At 46.1% G+C, this 23595-nt stretch overlaps 1 protein-coding gene across 1 annotated transcript in view; it reads left to right on the top strand.

Moving 5' to 3' along the window:
• LOC131207253 (uncharacterized) overlaps positions 1-23595 on the top strand; it is a 57902-nt gene that overhangs the window by 13582 nt on the left and 20725 nt on the right. Inside the window, exons 2-4 of the mRNA XM_058199864.1 lie at positions 20876-20992; positions 21070-21250; positions 21745-21996. Coding sequence (XP_058055847.1) covers positions 20876-20992; positions 21070-21250; positions 21745-21996 — 550 coding nt within the window. The remainder of the gene's footprint in view (positions 1-20875; positions 20993-21069; positions 21251-21744; positions 21997-23595) is intronic.

Raw genomic sequence — 23595 nt, forward strand, 5'->3', positions numbered from 1 at the left:
AGCTAAAAACTTCATTTAAACAGTTAGCGAAGACAAATGCGGGCTTAAAATATATATTCGCACCAAAAGAAAAGCGATGGAGGCGCCTGGTAAGCAAGCATTGGCAGATTTATGGACGGGACTTCTTTTTATCTACCTTCAGTTTACTATTCGTAAACACTAAAAGTTTATAGAGTGGAAAAAGTGTTCAAACAACTATCGAACGTATGGTCACCCTCCATTGTATGCATTCAGAACATCCATGGTACAGAAATCAAATATCCGCAAGATGGGATTCGCTGGAAGAGGTTATGAAGCATACGATGCTTTTCTTGATATGGCAATTACTCTACTTGTTCAGCGGGCGTATGGATTGCGGTAGTATCTAGTCGCTATCTTCGTTAGTTTGGTGTACCTACGAAGCATTACACTCCGCTTCCGATCGTAGACGGTCTCCTTAATGGTGAATATTTGATCAGAAATCGATTAAATTTGTTCGACCATACTGAAAAACAATGATGCTTGGCTGCTCTCAGATAGGACCAGATGGTGTGATGGTATGATGCTATCACCGTAAACCCAAAATGGTTTTTCCACACTAGTTTTTACGATAACTGCTTTTTGTTTTCACTTAGCGCTTGCTGCTGAACCGGCTCGTTGTTTTCGTATGGAAATGGAACACAAAGATACGCTTAAAATATAATCAAATGCAACGTACGGGAATACTGAAAAATATTCTTTTGCATTCGTCCCCGGCTGGCTAATCAAAGCAGACTCACCTAACGCCCAAATATTTGAATTACAGGTTGTAAGAATAACAATTTTACTAAAATCAACAACAATGCGATATTGTTCGGTCGCCGATGTGTGATGAAATGTAATCAATTTACGAACGAAAAATCAATTTCGAATTTCACTGGTGGTCGAATGACCCAAACATGATTAAACTCTTCACCTCATCCACGAACCAACCCTTCAGGCCGCACGGCCCATTGAATCATACGGAACTGTATCTAAATTCGAGCCCACAAAGTTACCAAATTTCTACTATATCTTCATCAATAACGCTCCGATCAGTCCCGTCCAGTCGGGCGGACGTCCACGCCACCCGGGAAAGAATGTTTGCTCAACATTCCTGACAAAAGTCAACCGGCAACACTGCGGCAAGTCGTCAAATTTGTTGACTTAGGATCATCGGGGTAACGAACAATGTGGGGTGTTCAGATTTACTTCCGCATCCAAACAAACGCACGTCTCTTTTTGGGAAAGGATGCTTCTTTTTATTATTTAAAGTCCCCATCATCGTGCGGCCGGAAGTGATTGATTAAGCTTGGATATTCATAGAAACGTTGGCGGCCTGTGAGGCACATCTCAAAATGCAAATGTTGGCTCACCACGAGCACAGAGTAATCGTTTACGATGCCGTCAAGTAAATATGGCCTCCAGGATGAGTTGCCATACCATGCGAACTGCTAGGGTTTGTCTATTCGAACACATCCTTGCAAGCTCAACGAATCGTTTCGGGGTTGCCTCCATATGTGAATATATGTAATTTTGTTCCCGAAAACGGAAAAGAAGAATTTTCCAAGACGCATTCCAAGAATGGAAAATTTAAGCGAATCAATCATACCGTTTCTTAAGTTTAGTACTATCAATCCATACTTTGTACCTATTTGTTTGTAGGTCTTAAAAGTTTTTATCGAAAATTCAAAAACGTTAAGCTAGAAACTTATTCTAATATATTCTCTGTTTATTCTCTATTTTAAAAAAGATGTTGTTCACTACTAAATCTAAAACTACATCTTCAAAATCTTGTTTGCTTCTTCCATTTCCAACGTCGCCAACTTTACAAATTCTTGGCCGTTGTTACCAGCTGTTGCCACAACATGTTTATAAATCAGGAGTTCGAAATAATCTTGCCATCACACATACACACACACACACTACAGACACTCCTCGACCGCGACACGCCAGTTTTATGAAGCTTGTGTAATTTGTTCTGCCAAAAGGGTCCCTTCATCCCTTCACGAAATACACGAAAACTTTAGCCGGATCGTCTCCTATCTGCATCTCGGGGAAGGTATGCCGGAAAGATACCGTCTCAGATTTGTGTCAAAGCGACTCTAAATGGTTCACAAAGTCGGTGCGAAGTGATTTGATGGTTGAGTGGAAACTTTGAACGAAGTTTTTAAAGGGTGTAGAGATCTTTTCAGATTATTCATCCTTTCCCACAGTGCGTTGGTAAACAAGTCCGAACCTAGTGAACTATTTCGGATGACGGCGAAAAATACTGTACTCGGGTTACGTACCCAAAACCGCAAATTCACTGCAAAACACTTCGGTAAAGTGGTCACAGAAGCAACTTAGATGCGAACGATCTAAAACACGATCAAATGGCATCCTTTGATCAGCAGCTGAGGGCAAAATGACTTTTTGTAGACTTTTGAAACGCAAACGTCTTTGCTGAGATTTTCGGTTCCGTTTAACGAAACAGTTACTAGCTTGCCTTCTAAAACTGTTCAACTATTTCTCACAATTTTTACAACTCAACAACTAAACCTGTTTTCAAGAAGGCTTGCTACCATCTTTTTCATGTTTCTTGATTGTTTCTTGATTTCTTTTGCGCAGATGGGTTTGTTTCTTTTCAAATCCTTGATTTTACAATGGATGCAACCGAAAAGACACAAAGAAGCAGCTCCCAAACACGTTCCACAAATTTTCCGAATTTTTGCCAATTGCCACTCAGCTCCAGTTTGCGGCCAAGTTTACATTCGTGTTTGGGCGCTATTTTTGGCTCTTCTGTTGTGATAGCAAATAAAACAACAGAAGCAATGGGAACAAAGCGTTAGTTACTTTTGGCTTTCGGTGGCTTCACAAAGATCGCCCGTAAAACTTTTCACCTAAACATTGGGGCGAAGTGTTTGGTTAACCACAGGAAAGGTATTTCCACTCGCTTGATTATCCGCCCGGAAACACTCACGAACTGTGCGGCAACACGAATTAAGGATGTATTTCAAAATGAGGGCTCTTACTGAGCTTTTGGAGTGTTTGAATATTCATTTTTTCAATTTTTAATAAAAACAGAGTTTTTCATTTTTGCTGCAATAACAATTTTCAATTGTTATTGCTGCAGTGACGTTAATTAATGTAAATTCACTATTCTATAACGCCCACAAACAAATGCAACCAACTAGAAGTTATATTTAAAAATAGCCAATGATAACAAAGAGTTTTTCAAACATTTGTTTATATTTTGTTCAAATTAATGAAAAAGTAGAAAACGGTTTCTGGAAAGAAAGATCATTCTTTAAAAAGAGATGTTTTAGCGCCCATTGCTACGAACCATTGACCATTTGGTCGATTTATGCAGACGATTTTTTTTTTTCAAAAATCAGTCTAACGCTGTTGCTCACCCGAATCCCATTCATTGCCGGATGGATAAGCGCTGCTACTTCAATTTTTCACTTGCTTGAGCGTGGCTCGGCAATCACGACTGCACGGAAATGGCGCTTGCAGAAGTGGAAACCACTTCAAGTTCTCTGGTGGTAAATTATGTTGTGTTAAGTGGCGAGATTACGCTGCACTCTCTCGCTGCAGTTGCAAAACCGACTGCAACCCATGATTCCCACTGTAGCTGTTCGTTCAAAGGAATCCTTGCTGGAGAAAAAATCGGTCTTTTACCCTACACTTTTCACTTTTTTCCGCATGCCTTTACGTTTTCCGATTTTACTCCTAGTTGTGCTTTCTTTGACGCTGCACCATTTCCTCGCTGCGAATTTGGCAGGTTTCAGAGTAGCATTCTATCAATTTTAGCAACAGTGAGACCTACCAAACTTTTGTTTGAGAGTAGGATATTGCTTATACAACGCTTTGTGTACATTTTGCCTTTTTGAAAAAGTTGCAATTGACATCATGCTTTTTAAATGTATAATAGTTTAGTCAATTTATTTAGCAAAGTTTGCCAAAAATGGCAGCTTAATAGGACACTTGAAAATGGATATTTTACACTAACGCAATGCCTTAACCAAAAGATGTACATCACCGTAAGGGTATATTCCATCTTTTCCGTTACGGTTCTAGTATTTTTACAATAAAGCTTATGCCAACCACTTTAGCTACCCTTTCGCCCAGTGCACCATAAACCAGGTCAACACTTGTGGAGAAGCACCATAAATTTAAACGACCAACCCTTTCGACTCCTTCGGCAAACTCACCCGGAATCACGTTCACGCTGATCTTACACAACACTTTTCGCGCTTGAGACGCGTAAGAGAGTGTCCGTGATCTCAATTTACATCAATCGTAAAAAAGCCGTATTTTGCTCTAGCAAGAAACTGAAGCATCGCTCTAAGATGGGAGGGATTTGGAAGGGCCATAACGTACAATTTCTGAAACGACGTGTTACAGGATGTAAAAGTTACAGAGATAATCTACGCACTCCGGGTACGGTGTTAGGCACTGTACGAGATTGTCAATTTCTGAAATTATGCTCCCTTCGGTCGACGTTTGCAACAGGTCGATAGAAAATACTTCAGCTTCAGCCCCAATCACTCACAATTCTAATTTCAGCAAAATTCTTTCCCAAGATATACCGACCACAAACCTGAACACGCCAAACCATTTTCATGTCGACCATCGTAACTCCATATCGTCCCAACGTTGAAAATACCAGTCCATTTACTTAGGGAGCATGGGGCAAATTTTCCTGTCCGGGTCGCCCCGGAAGTGACTGAGACTTCTTTGAAAATTGAACCCAAAACACACACACCCACAAACCGGTAAATATTCTCGCCCTGTACGGATCGGAAACGGAAGTGGGGTGCGAGCATAATATCGGCAAGAGGAAAGGAGTCCGAAAATTGATTTTCGTTTCTTCGATTCCGGCACGGGGAAGCTTTTAATGGTCACCGGCGCTAGATTAATGTGGTCGATAATTGATAAATAAATCGAAAAATGATTGATATTGCAATGTGTACTGGTAGCTCGGGCTGCTCCCGGAAGCCATTGATTGGTCGGCCGGATGGTTTTGATTGTGCCCTACCGGGCAGGGGCATTCTTTACGTTGTGGAGTTGCTGAATTATTCGACGCTTGTTTTCCCAAGAAATGAACGAACGCTCCGCAGAGCCGTTCCCAGGCTTGCACTTATTGGAACGGGTTTTTGTTAATGTCATATTTCCTGCTCGTTTAACCTATTACTATGACTTCGTTATTCAACGAGCCTCTCCCGAGTTCTAATGAAACGATTCGGTTTATTGCATCCTGATGGTTTCACTCTGCACTTGAGCTTTCTGGCACGTTAAACTTTTCATGAGCGTGCATAAACACGCTACAGGTTCTGCACGGGAGCTGAACTGTTGAAGCGGCTTCCTTTGCTTGCAACGGCAGCCAAAAAAAACCGTTTGGGTTCCAATTCCCAATCCTACAATCCTTGACCTACAGCTGTTTTCTTTGGCACGCCCCAAGCGAAGGTTGGCACACTACTGTTCCGTCAAAATCGGTTTCCAAACACCTGGCGAAGGTCATATTTTCTAGCTGGTAAAGTAGTTTTTGATGACGACACGCCATAAACCCGCGGCGCCGGTCGGGGTAGTTCAAGAATCATTACCACGAACGGTGGTATCGAACCAACAAATTGCATTTCCTAGCCATCCAGGCCGTTGTCCACGGTAACGCGCCGCCGAGCGTGACTTGCACCCCCGTCCAAGGCCGGCCGTCGGTCGGTCGATCCCAAAATCCCTCACTAAAGCTCACGCGAACCCTTTGACGGGGGATCGCGCGTTCCAGTGAACCAGTTGTCGGTTGCAACTTGCACAGGATGCACCTCGGTGGTCCCAATCGGACCGTCGACACCGAGCGAGGTCTTGCCCCGACGGCAGATGGTGAAAGTGATGTCACTACTACCACTACGACTAGTACTACGGAACAGAGCTCCAGAAGTGACACGCCGGAAGTGAAATGTTTGAGGTGCAGCCGACAGTGCGTCCTTTACCTGACCGTGTTTGCCCTGTTTTTGACCTCCTACGGCTACGACCCCTACCGGAGAGATCAGGAGCTTCGGCAGCTGGCACAGGAGGAGGACGAGGATGACGACGGTGTTCTGTACAACGCACAACCCTCGAGCTACCATGACCCCGAAGAGGATTCCGAAGACGACGAGGAAATCGATATACAGCCACACTTTCTGCTCTACGTCCCCCGAGTGCTGGCCATGATCCTGTGCGCCAGCACGTCAAACGTTCCGTTCGCCATCACGCAGAAGCTGATCCTGTACGGCCATCTTGCGGTGGCTCTAATCTACACCCTTCTGCACATCCCCGATGTTCTCTCCTACGAACTCCGCTTCATCGGGTGCGTCTCGGAGCTGTTCTGGTCAGCAAAGTGGTACCTGTACTTCCAACAGCTGATTCGCCACTCACCGATCGCTGAACGGCTACACTACCTGATAGCCGGAACTCTGGCTGTCAGTCTCGGATCGGCATCACTTCCGTTGGTGGCAGAGCTCGGTGCGAACTGGCCTCTGCTGTCGCAGTACAACGTGAATCTTGTCATAGCCCTTCTCCACATAGGACTCACGCAACCTGTGGCGGTCTGTGAACATCACTTGCTCCCGATCGTTCCGGCAACGACTCCGCACACCAACTTTCGCCGTTTGAACCTCTTTGTGGTGCTCCCGCTGCTCTTCGTTGTCAGCGTAAACACGGTCCTCTTGCAGTGGTAATGTCACGCCGGAAGCGTGTAACTACCACAAGGTCTTAATCGCTCGCCTATCGATTGCAGGTTTCTGACCGACAACAGCACACTGCTTCGGCCACTGCTGGCGTTTCTGATCTTCGACGACCTGTACGGAGTGTTCTGGCAACTGTTCTACGTTGCCGTCGCCTTCACGGTGCTAGGATTCCTGTTGATCTACCTAAAAACATCCGACCTGATGGTGGCAGCTTTCGTGAGCCAGTTTGCTGCCGGTGGCTTCTACCTGTACCTGGAAGATGAGCCGATTGCGGCACGACTCTGTCTACCGCTGAACGCGTTCGTGTTTGGCGTAGCTCTCGAGCAGCTGTTGCTGCTGCTGGTGAACGACACCCGCCAACTGGCCATCGCCATCGGACTGACGTTTGCCGTGGTCAACCTGTCAACTTACGCTTACTTTGCCGTGCTGGTGCTACTCTGGAGCTCGCCGGACATTTCGATCATGGTCATTTGGGCATTCAATGGGTTTCTCGCGTTGTTTCTGGTTGTCATCCGGAAATGGTTGCACTGTGAGCCTCCGGCCATCAAGCGGACCACAAGCAAGGAAGCCACATTTGCGACACGCATCACCACAATTGCATAGATTCACCTTCCGTCGGTGGCTACGCACTCTCACAGCATTATGACGAAATAAAAAGAGGTTTTCAATGGGCTTCTGCTTTTTTTTAAATAAACACAATGCCCCGATGTAGCGGGTTGTTTGATTTTCATCGGATTATTGTTGGCTCTTGTAACATTTTGCGACAACCAAAGCATGACCATTAAATAAGCATCATGATTAAACCCCCGCCAGATCATTATCGTGCCATCGTTCGCCCAACTTTAAATAAGCGCTCGTGTTTCGCTTCGAGATATGAAAACATAATAATGATTGCGCCGTATCGGAACATGATAATGGGGGAGAGCCACGCACATTCCCATAAGCCGGATAAGCATCAGCTTGGTCGTGATGACAACCAATATTGACCTGATTGACCGCCGCCGCCCCCCCCGGTACCTGTTGGGTTGTCGTTAACAATAAGTACGCGCCTCATTGCATTGATTCAACTTTTTCGGAAACACTTTTGATGACTCTGTCCGTGGGTTGCGCAAACATTTTTTCTCTTTCTCGGTAGGGTCGGTACACTCTTTTTGCGTTGAAAGTCCAACAACAGTCTGGGATACCCATCTTGGCCAGTTCCATTTGAAACATAAAAACTCAAATTTCCAGCTTACCCTGCGAGCGTGAAATGGATGGTAAAAAATGTAACTTTTATCGCTTATTGTCCTGCAGACCCATTGTCACATTATGCTCCCCTTGGATAACATCGTCCTCGTGGCTCCCCAAGGAAGTTAAAGATAGCTGCCCATCGCTGGTTCGCCCGCCGCCATTCCTTCCTTGCCCGTCTGGTTGGTTTAAAATTCATGATTCAACGATTTATGTTGCTGTATGTCACACTCCGGCACCAGCGTCAGAGCCCCGCTCCAGAGCCCATTGGCCAAAGGATTCGCCGTGCACACCGTCAAGCTTTCGCATATTAAAGTTTAATGCTCCAGCGAGTGAAACGAGAGGCCAGTGGCGGCCTTCCCCGGAGTGCACATTACACGCTCTGCAAACAACTCCGACCTCCGCAGCATACATAAACATGGATGCAAAGTGTTTCCTTTTGCATACAAATGGTATTTTTTCTTGACTTTGTGGTCGACCACTCAACGTGTCCTCCGACGCGCCAGTTCCGCTTCGCTTCCCCCGGCCCGTGGTCACCTTCTTTGATTACCTTCGCAGTTGTTGTGCGAATCGGGTTGGCTCCGGTTTTTCCCTCCTTTCGATTCCAACCGAGCCGAACGGTATTCACTTCTCAGGAGCGCTACATAAAACCGCAGTCCACCGGCGAGCGACAACAGGGAGCGAGAGAAAAACACACAGATAAACGAAAATTGGGTCAATTACGGATTACATTTACAGCCGTCGTCATCCTTTTCATCGCGTTAAAGGATCTGCCCGGATCCCCGAGCGTATGCGCGCGCGCGCGCCAAGGATGACGGATGGATGGATGGATGGATGGATGGATGGATGGATGGATGAATGGATAAATAGACGGTATGGGGCTTTGGTTTGCCTCCGCCCGGAAACCGGACGGAGCGCGGTCGCGCTCTGCGTTGCAGCCACGGGCGAAGAAAAAAGTATCCTTTTCGTTGGGATAACGAGCGAGCGCTCGGTAAGCCCGGCGCGAATGGTCGAACTGTGTAGCGCTCGCAAAACCTGGTCGCCATCCCTAGGACCTAACCGCGTGTGACGTGCGGAAGGATGTGCGCTAAACACAGAAAATCACTCCAACCAAACAACGAATCCATCTGTTTCGGAAAAAATTATGGAGCCACCAAAAAAACCAGAATGCCATACAGAAACACCGACCTGCTGGAATGCATTGCGGGGCTCGGCATAACATCAAAATTGAGCTAACATGTTCGCTAACAGAACGAGCCGATTACAGTCGCTGAGTCGCCCACAATACAGGGTGATGTCCAAGCATTCGAGTGACACAATCAAAACTATTAAAATCGTTGTAAGTTCGTGCTAAAAAAAGTGGTGGTTGGAAAAATGTGAAATCCATCATTCTGATTTGTTCCAAAATCATCGTGCGGAGAACCAAACCTCCGGACTCCGGAGAGTGACAGACGAACGAACGTGAACTTTTCCCGACCGGATTTGCTTTCTTTTTATTTCCACTAGACATTCCTTTCGCTTTTCGCGGCGCAAGATTACACTGTTGAATTTTCCGTCTGGCTGCTGCCATTTCCTTTGGCTGTGGCTAGCAACATTCCAATCTATCTTCCGATGTGCCTTATGGCATTATTATTGCTATTTTGGGGGAGATTTGAAGCTTAAAAACCACTTTATTGGTACCATTTTACCGACAGCTCTGTCATACGTTGATCCATTTTCTCGGTTCAAAGCTTCGAAATCGGGCGTTCGGCGGCAACATGCTCGGCAGCACGGCGGATAAATTCGTTTGATCGGTAGACAGTGACGGAGTAATAAAAAGAAAGCCTCCTGCGTCATGGCAGAACGTTTACCCGAACGCCAGAGAGGTCCTGGCACACGTAGGTTCGGCTCGTAAAAATGATGTTCCTAGTTTTTCGATCGATCCCTTATCCTTTGATTAGGATTTGTAAGTTCATGTTTCTCTCAAATTCTGTGCAGATGCAGATAACAAAGGGCGCAATAATTTTGCCGTATGATAACAAAATATTCAAGTCTCGCTGCAGCCATTGTTAGTCATTAAAAAAGTGTATTAGTTAAACCATAACCCGTAATAACCAGCCCAACTGTGATCATTTTGAGAGCAATGTGTTAAGTGCAACAAACACTAGAACTACCCAAACTAAGCTTCCAGAATATTATAGACCACACTCCGTTCATTCGGTAACACCATCCTGAATAAATGAATAAACGAACGACGAGTGACAGCTTGGCACTTTGGGTCTTAACGAGACGCAAACCGCAACAGAAAGCAACTCTTGCTCTAAACTTATGGAAAGTCAGCCAACTGTACTTCACTGTCATCCGATCATTACGCCAGTCCTAGTCTGTCGTGTCCTCAGATAGCCTCAGATGCTTTGCTGACAATCCGTTATCTGTCGGTGTCGGAGGCAAAAACCGCTCTAACGTTGACGGTCCATGCGGTTCTAACGAACGGACGGTCAGTCTCGCGAAAAGCAAAAAAGGCTGCTCGTCGACTTCGTTAGCGATAGCTCCGTGGTACGGATCGCTGCCTCGTATGTGCTAAAACATAATCATGTTCGCGAATTGGCGACTCGACAGAATTTTAAACGCGAACAAAAAAAAAACAACACGCAGAGATTAATCCTTGGCCGTGTGGAAAATGACGTCAGCCGATGGTCTTTCCCAGGCGGTGCGCTCTGTTGGTGGGCTGTTGAAGCTCAGCTTTCTCCGCTATTGCTGCAACAGCGCTCGCTCGAAACCCAACTACCAAATCAGTTCGGTCTCACTCGAATGAGTCCCAAAGTGTCACACACCGGCCGGCCTGGCTGGCTGGGCTTGGTCCTCGAACGACATTATCGTTCGGCCGTAACAGTGACACGAGCCGTACGGCCCAGCGCCCGGACGAGCGGTTCGTCCTGGCCCTGTTTTGCAGGGTCATCAAAGCTCAAAGCAGAAACTGTTCGTTGTTTTTTCGTATCTCCCATTTTCATGGTTATTTTCGAACCGGGTGTTGCTCACTGCAATAGGGACTGCACCTCAAAGAAGCTCTAAAAATAGTGGCCACATTGATAGAGCTGTCGAATATATGTGGGTTTTTTTTAAATCTAGTTCTGGGCTTTTCGCAGAGCTTTAGATGGTCATCAGTGGTGGAGTAGAGTCACTTCGGTGCCTTTCTAGGTCAGCTCACAGCGCTCACAATTGGTTGGCACCATTATGAATAGCAACATGTATCTGGAAGCAGCAGCTATTTCAGTGATAGTTTGGCTAACAGACCTAAAAATTTTTTAATGAAAACTGCAGCATCAAATGGTTGAAAAAATAAAGTTTTAATAATATCAATCTTCCAAATCAAATATTGTACTATCGTACTAAACCCCGGAAAGGTACATCTGATTTCTGAGGCACCATTCCAAAACCATGTTTTCATTCGGTGCTCATATTGTTATTGTTAATAAAAATTGCAGCTTTTGATGTCCAACGAAACTGCGAAACATTTCTTTCTTGCACCATCTCTCGGAAGCTTAGTGCGAGGATTTGCGGTGCAAACTGTAAGCTTTTCCGATATGATTTTCAGCTCAACGTTTTTCTGCCAAATCGACATAGACACACCCAAGAAAAGTCCTAACTCCTTGTGGTTGAACCTGAAGCTTGAACAAAGGGATGATGAATTCACCCAGCATTCAATTTGCCCAAGTGGATAATATTTCATTTTCGGGTTATATTTTTCTATTCAACAAAATGCATACAAAGCAAGCGAATACGTTACAAGAGTGTGATTTATTCCATGCTTGTGATGGTGCGTGTGGCTTTTGCCACATCAAACAAATGCCTTTTTAGAGTCCTCTTTCTCCAGCCATAGCCATAGCTCTCAGGTTCTCCTTGACCAACAACGCCTCAACCACGCCATGGGTAAAACAATTTCTTTACACCAACCCCAGGCAGTTGCTCATTTTTTGGTCGCAAACAGCGACCACCAGCGCCGAGAGCGTTGTCCCACCGACCGTCGGTCCGGAATGGTATGCTTTAAATGAATATTTTATAATTTACGATACTTTGTTAAACCGTCAAGAAGCTGACATGCTGCTGTTGCAGCATTTCATCACTCGACGATACGACGATACCACGCCACTGCAACCCCAGATGGGTTGTACCCGGTTTCCGGTTTTGTGTTTCTTTTTTATCTTCAGCTGCATAAAATATTGCACCGGCAGCAAGAAGACGGTTGCTGATAGCTGGTCCCGTTGGTCCGGGGGCCCGGTATCGACGTGAAACACTTAAACTTTAGCTTCACGACCGTGCCCTACCGTCTGCCATCGTTTACGAAGATGAAATCCCACCGGAAGTGTGCCGATGGAGCATCACGTACACCGGGCTCCATGTGAAAATGATGACGTGCCCGACTCAGGGCCCCATCAGCCACACACATGAGTTCGCCGTAGGGTATCATTCCTCCTTCCTGTCCATTCGCCTTCCGGGCGGGCAGCGTGTTTTTGTTCCCAGCATACCTCGAGCTTGCAGCTTGGGCCCCGCGGGAACGTGGAAACCCCAAGTCTGGTGGGTGAAAATACATCTCCCACCCAGACGATAGTGGCACGGCCCGATAAGTAGTGGTGTTGCTGGCTACAGCAACTAACTCTTCTCTCGCCTCCACCCTGCTGGATGAGACGGACGGAGTGTTGGGCTTTCAAATTTCCATTCTTTTCTCCACAGCGATGGCATCGGTGAGAATATGGCAGTTCGGGCGACTGGTGGACGGATAAAGCCCGGTTCGTTCCCGGGCGTTGAAGAATTTACACGTTGTCACTCGCCCATTGCTCTAGCGCTAGATCACTAGCCCAGGAAGTCAAATACTTCCTCAACCCATCGCCACAACACATGTTCGGCTGTGTGCCACCAGCGAATTGCAAACGAATTGTCATGCCTTTGTGCTGGAGCCACCGAGAGCCACCGATATCGGATGGGAAGCCTCGTCCCAATTCCGGCGGGCTTGAATCGCGCGGAGGGCCCTTGCGAGCGTCTCCGCTTCTGGGTGGAGAGATCCTTTTTATCACTAACGATGCCTTACGTGAATGGTCCTTAGAGTATGATACACAGAAAGTTTGGATGGGTTATCGCTCCCAAGCTTGCGCCCGAACGGCTTCCGGAATCCGGAAGGTGCTGGTGGAAGGTGTTCGTGTTGGCAAATTGCAAACTTCTTGCCGTGCCCGGTGCTGAAGCGTGGCTTCTTAGCATCTTGCGACCCAAATGAGACGCTAAGCACACATTCATTAAACCGTATGGTTTATAGTTCCGAAGCGTCGTCCTCATCACCCACGGTGCAAACGGCTCCCGGCACAGGTGTGAGCAAAGTGACAACATGGACATTCTCACCTGCAGCAACCCGGCGCGATTAGGTGACAAAACGTTAGCCAAAGTTGCGTAAATTTCCCCCGTAATTAATGCCCGGTCGTATACCTTGCGTCGTTTGTCGTCATTTGGGTATGCCGTGCCGTCTGTAATGCAGACATTGAGCTTTCTTACTTATACCAATCGGAAACAACATAATAACAGAAGAAAGATGAAAGTCTGCCAACAATATACTCGATCCTAATCCATATTATAAATGTGTAGATTATAGACTACACCATTCGCACGAACGTAGTTTTCACTAAATCTCGAAAACGGAGGAGTTTAATTAAAAATTTAAGGAAGTACCTTGACTTAAGATTAACCATCCAGTTTGTCCTTCCCTGGGTTCAAGATTACCAATGTCAGTTTTGGGCACTCCATAACGATGACTTATGTACTGTTCTGCGGAACTGATTTACGGCTCAGGATGTGACAGAACACACCGAGGATGAACGAAACCCCTAGGACGTGCGCTCGGAATCCTCGGATGCTCATTATGATTTATATTGCACCATTTACGGTACAATTCGACCACTCGAAGTAGATTGTCCTTTTTCTTGCGGGACCGACGTGTACGCACCTCGTTTTGAATGGCCCATTTAGGTTAAAGGTACGTGAGGGAGCAATAGAGAGAAAGAACACTCAAGCACTTGCTTCACTTGCCAGGCAATCACGGTGTTCGCGGTGTAATGAGATTGCTGGGATTTGGTTTCTGTTTTTATGTTTAAAAATATTTATGTTTTTAAAGTATTAAGATAAAACATATTTTTGGCAGTCTACGTAGATTCCCGATGTAATTTCTATAAGCATTCATTTTTTGCACCACTCTATCTGGATCTTTACAAAAACTCCGCTACGGACGAACGAAGTCGTCCGTCACATGGGCAGGGTGTTAGATTTAGTGCTTGCTAACTCGACTTGCTCGCGGTCCTTGTCCGTGGAGCCGGCTATCTCTCCACTGGTGAACATCGACCCCTACCACCCACCGTTAGCGTTAACGCTATCGCTAATGTTACCTCATAGTGTATCTAGACCTAAGTATCTCTCCTATCCTCCTCCTTTCAACTACCGTAAGACTGACTACAATAGATTGAGCGAGATCCTTTCCCGAGTCGACTGGTCTTTTTTTTCCTCTTCTAAATCTGTTGACTTGGCCGTGTCTCAGTTTAACAGCATCATAATTTCCTCCCTCAATTCCTGTTCCCCCCGTTTTAGACCTTCCTCTGGCCCAGCATGGGCGGACCGCACGTTACGTAGCTTGCGTAGGGACAGAAATAGGGCGCAGCGTGCATACTACTGCGTTCGCTCGCCTTTTAACAAACGGCTGTTCAAGTACGCGATGAGGGCCTATAGAATTTACAACGCGGCCCGTTACCGTTCCTATGTCGACCGTCTGCAATCCCGCCTGCGCTCCCATCCTAAGTCCTTCTGGCGTTTCGTTGGTGCTCGCAGAGGCTCTGGCTGTCTGCCTAGTGCTATGTACCTCAACGACACCATTGCCGACAACCCTGCTGACATCTGCTCCCTGTTTGCCAGTCATTTTGCTGCGTTGTTCGCGGTACCGTTGTCCTCAGCGGCTAGTCTTGACCCAGGCCTCTCCTACACGCCTGAGGGTGTGTTCTACGTATCCGAACTGCCAATCGACGTGGATCTGGTCGAGAAGGTCCTCTCCGATCTTCGTCTTTCTTTCGCTCCTGATCCGAATGGCATTCCGGCCTCTGTGTTTAAGCATTGCGCATCATCTCTGGCATCTCCACTCGCGCTGTTATTTGAACTTTCGCTTTCAACAAGGACCTTTCCTGCGGCCTGGAAGAAGGCGCAGTTGATCCCGGTCTTCAAAAATAAGGACAAGGCGTGCGTTGCTAATTACCGGGGTATTTCCATTCTGTGCAACGGCAGTAAAATCTTTGAGTCGGTCGTTCGCCCGTCCCTCCTTTCTGCAGTTAGCTCATGGTTGAGCCCGCACCAGCATGGCTTCGTTCCCCAAAGATCTACTGTAACCAACCTGATGGAATTCGTTTCCCGTACGGTGGCGGAACTTGATCGCGGGGGCCAAATGGATGCGATTTACACTGATTTTAGAGCTGCCTTTGATCGTGTGCCTCATGCTCTCCTTCTTGCTAAGCTCGGGAAGCTTGGTGTCGCTCCCGCTCTGCTCGAATGGTTTGAGTCGTTCCTGTCGATGCGCTCTTGTTGTGTTCGCATTGGGTCGTACCTCTCCAAGGACTTCGGCTGCACCTCTGGTGTCCCTCAAGGTAGTGTCCTCTCTCCCCTTTTGTTTATCCTTTTTATTAATGACATTACCTCTATCCTCCAATCCCCAGGCTATCTGCTTTACGCGGATGATTTGAAAATCTTCTTTCCTATTAATAGCATCTCTGACTGTTTGTCTCTTCAGTTTGCGCTAGACGCCGTCTGCCTCTGGTGCTCCTCTAACCATCTTCTTCTCTCTCCTGAGAAATGCTCCGTCATTTCCTTTTCTAGATCCTCCTCTCCTATCTCACACAACTATAATATCTTGTCTACCCCCCTCGCCCGCGTTTCTTGTGTGAAAGACCTTGGGGTGACGCTTGACTCTAAGCTTACCTTCTCTGCGCACATCGAGGCAGTGTGCAGTAAAGCTTTTAGGTTACTGGGGCTGATTCGGTCTCTCTCCCGGGAGTTCCGCAGCATTGACTGCCTCAAGTCCTTGTATTGTTGCCTGGTACGATCTGGTATGGAATACGCGTGCATTGTCTGGGACCCCTCCTGCAAAACGCTTACCAATGCGCTTGAACAGGTTCAGAGGAGTTTCACCCGCATGGTGTTTTGTCGGCAGCTAGGGTACAGGTACTCTGATCTTCCACCCTACCCGATCCGCTGTCGTCAATTGGGCCTCCTGTCCTTAGTGGAGAGGCGCTGTGTGGCGCAAAATCTGTTCATCGGTGGGCTGCTGCTGAGCACTATCGACGATCCTGCCCTCCTCGCCCGCCTTCCTCTTTATATCCCTTCACGCTCCCTACGGCGCCGTGATTGCTTCCTCATTCCCTTTCGCCGCACTCTTTATGGCTCCTCCGACCCCTTCCTCCGTTGTCTCCGTGCGTTTAATCAATCCTACTGCTACTTTGACTTCCACCTTCCTCTAGCGTCCTTCAGACGTGCCCTGTTACAAAACCTTTATCCAGCCTAGGTGCTGTTATCTGCCTCACAAAGGAGTCTCGTTCTACTTTGTTGTCCGTTTTGCTCTCCTCTCCCTCTCCTATTTCCTCTCCTCTCCTTAGTGTCTTAAGCCTCGCCTGTATAGCTTTAAGCAACCGGGTTTATAAATAAATAAAATAAAAAAAAAAAAAATAAAAGTCGTTCCGCAAAAAAGTAATTCATTTTGCCACCTCAGTTTGCGCCTCTTGCAAAGAAACGTGAAAACTTCAAGAATGCGTTGAAATGCGATGAAAAATACTATCTTATCAGAGGGCCACTTTATTATGCTAAACGATTGTACGCTTCGGCTTCCACCGCAAACAGGTAGACGTAAATAGTGGAAATTTAAAAATGAACCGTAAAAAGAGGCCCAATCGTGTTTAATGCCCGATAAAATTAGTAAAGTTTATTGCATTCGACACTATGTTAAGTTTGGGATCTATGATTCGGTTTGGGGGATGATGTTTACGAGGTTACTTCCATTGTGACTAGCTTGTCTGCAGTCTTTTAAACGGTTCCACATACCCTTGTTAAGAATATTTTCTGACCCTTTATGAAAAGAATGTAATTTAAAAGCCAGTGCAAGTGGCTCAGGTTCGCACAATGCATTTGAAATATTTCTTTTCATTACTCCCACTTTTTAGGCACTTGTCTTGTAATTGAATTTCGGTGTGCCATTTGCTGAACATAAACCCTTTTTCTATCTATATCCTGGCTTTGGGTTCCTGTCAGAATTCTTATTTCTCTTCTGCATTTAAAACGCTCCGCCCAATTGGTGTAAGTGGCTCGACAGGGTGCTTTTTTTTTGCATAGCTACCTGTTGTATACCATACCTACAGTTGTGTGTTTTTAATAAAAATAAGAGCGGCATCGCACTGTGCACAACCAACTCGAGCACCATAACTCCCACGGAATAAGCGGCGCTTTCGCTGCAACTCGCATTAAGACCGTGAAATGGTTGGCCCACGTTGGGTGGGGTGCAGGAGGGAAGATTCTGTGTAGTCTCTTTATCAGATTCAATTACCGTCCGTAAATGATGTTCCCGACCGGCAGCTCACCAGTGGGGTTAACACCCAAAGGGTGTTGTTGTACCCATTAAACGGGATGGTTTAAGGGCAATAAATACATTTTTCTCCGCTTCCGGCGACCTCTCTGGTTGGTAGGACTGAAATTAATGAAAAATTATCGTCTACCCTTCGCTACCGTTAGCTACAGCTGCTCGTTGGTAGCTTCCGAAAAGTATGATAAAGATTCGCTTAACGAAGTGCGTCATGTTGTGAATAAATATAATTTTTTATCGTCCTTTTTAAAGGCGTTGTTGGTGTTTCTGAAGAACAGAAGAACGCCGTGCGATGATTAATGTACCTTTAGTTAGTAAAACTGTGATAGAAAAAGAAAAACCACTCGAAATTAATAAAACATTTTCAAATGTTAACCAAACAGTTGTTGCTGATGATTTATTAGCATCGTCTATCCCTGGGTCCGTTGGCTTCACAAACATTTCTATTATTTCGCGCTTTAGCTAAAATCTGTTTAAGGTATCCGATTTGCACTTTGAATATTTGAAAACGTTCAACTAACAGTTCCACAGTTTCATGCAGCACCTCTGGTCGGTTAATCGAAAAAACTGTATCGTTCCACGTTCTCGCCAGTTTTGCCTGGCACATTAAAATAGCGAAAATCCGACGCAAAACTTTTGTTCGCCGTAATCTACTTCGTGCACCAGTACGACCGAAGTTGTAAACAATACTGTGCGGCATTATATCTCACCAGGGTGTTAAGCTATTTACTGTTTGTGCATTTTCATTTCGGCGCTACACCAAAGGGACCCCGCCGGTTCGGATCGATTCGAGTCTCGCGTGATCGTAAAAATCATCTATATCAATTCACACGAGATTTAACTGTCCGCTGTTTTGTGCCGATAAAAACAAACCCAACCAACACTCCTTTCAGGTTGTCGCCGCGCGAAGATAATATTGCAGCATGTACAACATCCTTTTCCTGTACATCGAGTGTGGCGAAACCAGTTTTGAAGCTCGTTCCGGGCGGAGGTATTAAAATGGATAGGATGTAATTTCGTATAAAGTGGAAAAAACGGAAACCAACCTTACGAGTCCCTGACTGTCAGATGTATCGCTTTGCTGATGTGAAGCATTTTATGAGCTACCAAATTCAGCTCCATTCCGCTAAGCTGCGCGAAATATCCGCCAGTGTTTACCGATGCAAACGGTTAACGAATATAAACGCCATTCAGGCGCGTGAGAGCCACAGGGCGACCACGAGTTGACAAATAGAACGACGAATGTAACAATCTCATAAAATTTTATCACTTTCCGGGAATGGGATGGAATGGACCGTAGTAGCGAGTATTATGTAACACGAAGCCTCCACTAGAACGAAGCTCGTTTTGAACGAAACAATGTCAATGTTCGGCACGTCAACAGGTACAGGTTGACACTTGCCCAAGTGGAGCTCGTTAAAGCGGCTGGTTGTAAAAGTGTGGAATACATATCGTTCTGCCACTTGGGGTTTCGGAAGCGTATTGTCGGATTGTTAACCACCGCAAAACATCGCATCCGACTTCGATTAAAGTCTCCCTCAACGTTGAAAAGTTCACAAGAGTATTGCAACGAAGTGAAAACAGCAAACCAAACATTTGGACGATAAACGTGTAAAGTTGGTTTCTCTTTAATATTGTTATTTTCGTTTCATTATAAAACACCAGGCGCCTCCATTTTACTTCAAACTCCAGAACCAGATGGAGGTGCATGGTCTCTTGTACGGATACCACGAAAATAAATAAAATTGTATCGAAATTACACGCAATGCTGTATAGGAACATATCTTAATTGGGTAACCCAATTTTATTCTGGCTTGTAACTTATGTGACAATTTTTTTTTACATATTTAAATCGCAATTTAATAACTATTTTATTTAGCCATTTAATGAATCGTTTAACAGTTAACTAATCCAGCAGAACATGTTATCATCATTTAATAAAAGGTTTGAATAGTTTGTCCAACATGCTATGCCGTGTGGCAGCTTGAACAATAGCCTATCAACGTATTTAATTATGATTTCAGACGTTTGGAGCAGGAACCATATTTTACACCACATAATCTGCACTATTCAATCCATCATACTTCCAGCAAATCCCATTAACAAACAACGGGGCACACCTCATGGCATCAATGTCCCCGATCGTAGATTCATCACGCACACCGTAAACCGTAATTCGATTGTCCGCCGAAAATCCCGACAGCAGACCGATGGGGTAGTCTATAAACGGGGAGCCCAAATTTAATTTTATCCTTCTCCCGGTGATCCACTTTATCCAATAGCTCCCTTACCCCGGACCGTAACCAACGGCAGGGTGGGGAGCCGCGGGTCGGGCGCAAAAGAAGTGATTTCGAATGAGTCTGTCTCGCACCGCAGGAAATAATTTTCGGTTCAATTTTGTTTAAACGTGCTTATTCACACGGCACGTGATTCAATTTTCGCACGAAGGCGCGCACATCGAACATAACTAAAAGTGCGTTTAACACGTCATCTCCATGCGCCTCGGTGAGCCGCATCGCACGCCCTCCACATTCAGGACGCGTTTCGGGAAAACGAATCACCGTACACCGACTCGCCATACCACGACTCGTTAGGCAGTGTGGGTCCTGGTGGGAAGGGCCAGGTCAACAACCAGCGTACCGTCCCAAGTCCGAGCCCCTGTACTCAGTGGCACTCGAGGCACGAGGTGTTGGAAGCGCAAAAAAGCGACCAGTATTTTAATTAGAATCAAAATTGTTCTAATCGACAGCAGTTTTCCGCACCACCGAGTACAGCAAATTTCTCGGTGCTGTTTTTATGGCGAAATCATCGCTTCTCCCGTTACGGTCCACGCCGCATGCTGCATGGCCAGGGCCGGTAATTCAGTTCAATTGTTTTCGAGTGCAAATGAAATGCTAAACCAATGGAAAAAAGCCACGCAAATCACGGAAGCGCAATCAAGAGCCGACTGGCGTTGGTCACCTCGAACGGGTCCATTAGACTCGGAGCGTTTGTTTTAAATTAATTAATTTGATTTGATTAGTTAAAATGTATGCAAACATGAAACGCATTTACCTACCTACCGTTTAGCAGGTTAGAATGTTAAGAAAAGAATGAACAAAAACAGCACAACTGACGTCTGATTATTGCTACTAACGAATTAATTGTTCCACAGTTTTGAATCGTGCTTGTATCGTACCGTGATGGCCATTACAAGCAACTGCTGTCGATGAGTTATGATTCTGGCAGTTCTGGCGCCCCCCACACCTTATACTAATGACAGCCGGCGTATTATTTATTAATTGTGGATATGTTTGGTTTTCTTTTCGCCCCACAGTCACATCACCCGTACGGCCGGATGGTTGCCGCCCATCGAGAACTGGATCCAGGCGAACGACTTACCGTACGGCTGGGAGAAGGCGATCGATCAGAAAGGTCAACCGTATTACATCAAGTAAGTTGGTGGCGTGACGAAGGTGCCAACCCCGGCAGTTCACCGTTAATCTTTGCTTTCGTTTCGTAAAATTGCAGTCACTTGAACAAAACCACAACCTACGAGGAACCGATCCGACACCATGGCAACGAGGTACCGCCGGAACCGCGGGTTGTCGTGCTGCAGCGCAGTCCGACGCTCGGGTTCGGCTTCGTTGCCGGCAGTGAGAAACCTGTGATCGTGCGCTTCGTCACGGAAGGTGGCCCTAGTGTAAATAAGGTAAGACCACCAGCACCACCGTCCGTAGACGTCAAACATAGCGCAGAACCGCAAAAGGTTCGAACAATTACGTGCGGCAATCATAACAGCATATGTCTTTAATTAAATAGAGGATAGATACATAAAAAGTATATGCGTATTGCACAACTCTCGAGAGTTTAACTCACCTGAACCAGACTACAAGCTACTTATAGAACAATGTATAGGAAATAGAAAGCGTGTGCGATATTGTTGAATAATGTTGATTTGAATATTCAAACAAAATGCTTTAAAAGCATGAGAAACTGAAATACCCTACGAAGATTTCACTTGTCTTAAATTTCATTAAAATATGTCAATCGAAACAGTATGTTGATTGTATTAGACCTTTGCAGCCCGCATCACTGAAGAGCAAAGATCTCGGTTCTTACACTTTTTAGTGTCGCCATAAAGCGCTCGACGTACTCGCCAGCAAACCACGACACTCATCCTCCCCGCTCACGTTCCTTTTCCAGCTGGAACCAGGTGACCAAATATTAGCTGTAAACGGTGAGGACGTCAAAGACGCACCCCGGGACCATGTGATACAATTAGTTAGAAATTGTGAAACCTCCGTAACGCTGCTGGTCTGCCAACCGCGGCTCTACAATGCGGTCGGCCGGAAGTCGACGCTGCTGTCGGCCGGCAAGAAGGCGAAGCTGAAATCACGCCCCATCCGCGTCCGCTTCGCCGAGAGTGTCTGCGTTAACGGGGCGCCATTATTTCCGGTAAGTACAAAGAGTCGGGGCCGACACCCAAGGGGGGTCCAACACCGGTGGTGCCATCGTCTTGTTCCGTGTGTGAAACTGCCACGTGTAGCGACCCCGTGTCGTGCGCATTTGGCTGCGGTTGCATTTCACAAGCGACCACCTGCAGAACAACCGGGCCACCGTGCCCGGTCGACGGTTTGGGTCGAGACATCCGCAGCATTTGGTGGTCGGTAGGCGTTGGTTAAAAATCCACCTTTCGGTGGACGAGTGCCAATTTGCCACGACGGAGCAAATGAAAAAATTAACACACTCGCACACCACTGACTGTGACCGGAAGGAACTAATTAAATTTAAACAAGTCCCGCATTGAGTGCAGTTCATTCTTCAGGGCTGGTGGAAATTTACGAGGAAAATTATTCGGTTTTTTAATACCATACGAGAAGGTCCTTCGGTTGTCCTTCTTGTCGCGTTGAACGACGCATTGTAATACATATTTTATGTAATCCGACAAAATATAATAAATTTTTTTTTAACTTTCTAGTGTTTATTTATAAGCCATCCCTTTTTAAAGTTAATATTAAACAAGTTAATTCCATATTTCCGTGTTTTGGTAATAATTCACGAAATTTTTCTGGGTGCTTCTCGTACACACATTTCGTCCTTTGCTTGTAAAATGTATATGTTATGGCCTATTGTGTGCTTCGCTTTTGAAAAACCCACACGTCTGTTAATGGAATACAAGTTACGGTCGAGCTTCAACGAGTAAGCAAATTCTGTGAGGGCTTGCCAGCTACTAAACCGCTGACGTAGCACTCTTTCCAGTTGGAAACATCCAACTCGAGCCTTAACAAGTTCAGCGTAAAGAAAGATTCCGCCAACATCATCCCTTAATCTGCTCCGTGTCCTTAGGCTTCATTCAGCCACTCAACCGGCTGGGCCGGGTACGAACACCGCTGTATTATCGTGTTTTTATGGCGTCCTCCGCCCAATCGGTGTCGGGATCTTCGACGGGCGGGCTTTCGCCAACAATAACTGTGCCCTTGTTGTGCCCGTTGTTTACACTGAAAATCCCCACTCAAACTTTGTTAGCCGCCAAATTGGTGCCGATATTGATCGACCGGCGGCGGTGGCCGTAACCCTTCCAGCGACTTTTACATTGTCTCCTGCGCACCGCATCAACTTCTAATCAGGTTTTCTACTTTCGCACCACCAAGAAACCATTTATCATAACAAATTACCAAACTTTCCCCACCATCCCATCCGGTGGCAGGACGGTGGACAGCGGGATGCTTTTAGGCCACGCTCTGCCTCGCTACAAGTGGTGGTCTAGTTCGAATCGTCATAAATTTCCAAAACTGAATTAATCATAATAATTTGATAACACGTATCTCGCGGCGTCATCGATGGTGGCGTCCCCATGCTTGCCCCATCGCTCGCCCTAGCCAACGGTTAACTTTTTGATGTCATCACTGTCGCGATGGTGGAGGGCACTCGCGAAAGGTCCGGGTTTTCTTCCGAAAGGAAGCAGGGAAACTGTTGCGCCCTCAGCACGAGTCATGCTGTCATCATCAGTAAAATAATAAACTCTCACCGTAGAAGAACAACCCAGTTCTTTCG

Source organism: Anopheles bellator, chromosome 2, assembly GCF_943735745.2.
Source record: "Anopheles bellator chromosome 2, idAnoBellAS_SP24_06.2, whole genome shotgun sequence".
NCBI lineage: Eukaryota > Metazoa > Arthropoda > Insecta > Diptera > Culicidae > Anopheles > Anopheles bellator.